This window comes from Poecilia reticulata, linkage group LG17, assembly GCF_000633615.1.
Source record: "Poecilia reticulata strain Guanapo linkage group LG17, Guppy_female_1.0+MT, whole genome shotgun sequence".
NCBI lineage: Eukaryota > Metazoa > Chordata > Actinopteri > Cyprinodontiformes > Poeciliidae > Poecilia > Poecilia reticulata.
The window spans coordinates 8600277-8604161 of record NC_024347.1 but is presented as its reverse complement, the minus strand read 5'-3'; the positions used below and the strand labels follow the sequence as shown (position 1 = coordinate 8604161).

Here is a 3885-nt window from a genome sequence, read left to right as displayed (position 1 = left end):
CTTCCTAAAAGGCTGACAACTATTGTTCTTGCATTTATTACCTGCAGATTAGATTACTGCAATCCTTTATATTTATATCAATCAATCAATCAATCAATCATCAGTTCATCACTTGCAGTTAGTCCAAAACGCTGCTGCTCGACTTTTAACAGGTACCAGAAGGCATGACCTCCTCACTCCAGTTTAAAGGATTTACATTGGCTGCCTGTTCATTTTTGTATTGATGTTAGTGTTACTTACTCGTAAAAGTTTGGCATCTAATGATCTAACTGTTGTCCTTAACTTTTCCAATCCAAAAAGTCTCTGAGGTACTCCTAGTGCAGCTGATGACCAGATTAAAACCCAGTAGAGATCGAGGCTTTGCCATTGCAGAAACACGACTCTGGAACCAGCTCCTTCATATTTGTGCTGCAAAGTCTGTACAGTTTTTTTTTTTAAATCTCTCCTGCAAACTCATTTCTTTGATTTCAGTTTGAGGTCAATCAGATCTGTTTGCTTGCACTGTCCTGTTAAGTTTATCCTATTTTTTGATTTTATTATTGTTTTTAATGTTGTTACTTTTACCCTTTGTGAAGCACTTTGTAGTTCTTAAATGGGCTTTAGAAATAAATTTGACATTGACACTTTTTTAACTTGAAGAATTCAGTTCCTACCCATGAAATTAAAACCCTTGCTTGCCATCCATTTTACAATCAAGCTTAGGTCCTTGAATGTTTGCAGCGAGATGCTGCAAATCATCTGTTGCTGCTGCTACTGTATCATCTGTTATGATAGCATCATCAGAGTGAGGGACAGAACAGGTTCTGTTCTGGGACCTCTGGAGATGACTGGACAAAGGAAGCTTCTTCATAACATGCAGAACATTACAGACAACCTGAGCATCCTCTTCATCAGCCTGTTATCTCCTGACTGGAGATGCATCAGCATCAGCAAATCTTTGAAGACATTGGATAATGAACTATAACAGCATTTGATTTTCCAATGGAATTTTTAAAGTTTCTTTTTATATATAAATTATAATTTAGCTGAAATGCATATAGTTATTACATGACATATTTAGTGGCAACTGCATCCCCAGCAGAGTGTATCTGAAAATCATCTGAATCTAAACGTCTGTGTATCTTGCCAGTGTTAACTCCTGCATTACTGTCATGGCATCATGACAGTGATGATGTCATGACATCATCACTGTCATGTAATGTAAATGTTATCTTTGATGTGGACAGAGATAACATTTGTCCACAGGCTGTTTTTGCCATGTTGAGGTCATTCTGTGGCCAGTCAGGTCTCCTGCTCTTAACAAACACATTTTTATGGTGCTGGGATGTAAACTCTGATCCAACATGTGGGGCCCAACCTGGTACAGGAGAGAATAGAAAGGAAATAGCGTTTGTGTCAAGCTTTAGAGGAGACACTATTTGTTGACATTGGACCAGTTAAGCAATGTTTGTTTCGTTCTGCACAATGAAACAGATGTTACTCAAACCTCAGCCTGGGTCATTCAGTGTGTTCTCTGAGTTGATCCTTTTCACGCTTCATAATAAAGCATGATAGGTTTTTGTCTGCTCTACAGTGTTATTAGATGGGTGTATGTGTGCGTGGTCTTGGCCTTTGTGTTGTCATGTGATGAAATGGGGACCGACCCAGGGTGCACTCTGTCTCTCACCTATTTGCAGTTACATTTATCCAAAAGAACTAATGCTACATGTCCTTTCTGCAGGGCAGTGGAACCCAAAAGATTGGTCAGCCTTCCAGGTGTTCAGGGTCAGCCTGATGACATCAGAAATCATCTCCAGGGAGACAGAGACACAGAGGCGAGGTTTGAAGGCGATATTTGACCTGAAGGGGTGGAGTTTGGGCCATGCCCTGCAGATTAACCCTTCCCTTGCCAGAAAGATATCCTCTGTGCTTTCGGTATGAAGGTGACATGGGATGAAAATGACACCCAAGACTCAACTCTAACTACTGTTTATATGTTATTGAGTCCAGCACCAAATAATGTGATTGTATAATCCTTTGTTCAGGACTCTTTTCCACTAAAAGTCAGAGGAATTCATTTGGTTAATGAGCCGATGTTCTTCCGTCCAGTCTTCGCTATGATCCGTCCCTTTCTACCAGATAAGATCAAACAGAGGGTGAGAGTCATCATCATGCCTGCTTCCACACAATGATCTGCTACAGCACAGAGCTAACAATAACCATTTTCTTACTTTCTGGTTTACACACATATATCCACTGTGGATGTACCCTAAGGTTTATGGTATTTTTTCTGCCATAGGTTCATATGCATGGTACAGACTTTCACCGTACTTTAAGTGACTTCTTCTCACCAGATGTTCTCCCTCCAGAGTATGGAGGAGAGGGTTTGGGAATAGAAGAAGTCTGTCAGGCTTGGACCCAGGAACTGTTTCAATCTGAGAGCCTCTTGAAACAGATTGCTTCCCACCCAACAGGAGACATTTCCACAAATACCGGAGACGCTTTGATCTCACAGGAAAATGAGACAATGACACTCACCGAAGGCTGATGTTTGGGACCGTGATAACTCGGTTGTGTTGGTGTAAAATGGATAGATAAGTTGTTGGCTGGGTGACAGCATGACTAAAGTCAGATCTGCTTTATACCTTTCAGGACCAAATCATCTGAGTGATGGTATGTTTTAGTGAAGTTTACTTTTGAATTAACAGTCTTCTTGTTACATTTTTAGTTCAAATTCTGATCAAGAGGATGAAGTTGCAACAAAATTACTCCGATAAACATCAACTAGAAGATGTTGATGTCAGGATTATGTCTGGGCAGCCTGGGATTAATCTCAGGTCCAGAAAGTAAAGCTACTATTTCTGATTCTCATTTGATGCACTAATAAAGTATTTAGGTTTTTACACCTGGTTGGCTTTGAACCACACAGTTATGGAAGTCTCAAACGCTGAACTCTGTCCAGTCTGTTATACCTGGAGGAAGCTTGGTATACAATCTGCCTCAATCTTCAATGTTAATAACAATTGATTTATATCCAAGTCACTTTCTAATGCAAATGTGACATGTTAAAAGAACAGAAAATATTATGTTAAAATGTTAAAAGAACAATGTCATTTTCTTCTTGAAACTCTAGAGAAGAGAACAAACTTGTCTGTTCTTGAATAGCCCTGCTCTCATATGCTGTTAGCTTGAACTTCTACAAAAATAAAAACCTTCATCAGACAGAATCTTTCCACCAAATTTAAGTTTTCAACTGCTGTTTCAGTCAGTGCTTTTAATATGAGTCTGTGAAATGAAGGTGTGAACTTTAAGATTAGCACCCTGTTATCTAAATTTAAAACTTCTTTTCAAATAAGATTGGAAGTTGTTGTCCAGTTGTATAGCAGAGTTGGCTAACAAAGACTGTGTTTACTAGGAAGCCTCCACACTTTTCAATTCGTTTTGAGGTATATGTGATGATGATGATAAGTTTAAAATGGAAATAAGAAAATAAGACACTTTATAAGTGTTGTGACTGGGCAACCATCAGTCACTAATAATGTTAATTAGCAGTAGCTGTTCAAAACAGAGACCCAGATGGAAAAAGCCACTGTTCATTTGTGCACTGAAAGCACAAACGAAAAAAAAAATTCAGAAAAAATATTACAATATTTACCAAGAATATTGCAAAGTCAGTATGTTTTTAGGATTCATCCCTAAAAGTGACTCTTTAAAGCACAAATTGAGATCATGAAATCCCCTATTTTTCTGAAAACATAAGACTGTGTGTTTCTAAGTTTTCTTAGACTTAAAACAACATAGAAATAGATACAAAACTCTACAAAAGTCTGGACTATTATTTCACACTTGTTACACATTCTTTAAGCTAGGTTCCTGATTTGTGAAAATCTTATAATAGTTGGGGGA

The 3885-nt window shown here is 38.3% G+C and overlaps 1 protein-coding gene across 1 annotated transcript in view; it reads left to right on the top strand.

The window, feature by feature from the left end:
* The window catches only part of ttpa (tocopherol (alpha) transfer protein), a 9879-nt gene extending 6225 nt beyond the window's left edge, over nt 1–3654 (top strand). The window contains exons 2-4 of the mRNA XM_017309861.1: nt 1574–1914; nt 2025–2135; nt 2279–3654. Coding sequence (XP_017165350.1) covers nt 1574–1914; nt 2025–2135; nt 2279–2527 — 701 coding nt within the window. The 3' untranslated portion in view covers nt 2528–3654. The remainder of the gene's footprint in view (nt 1–1573; nt 1915–2024; nt 2136–2278) is intronic.
* The last annotated feature ends 231 nt before the right edge of the window (nt 3655–3885 follow it).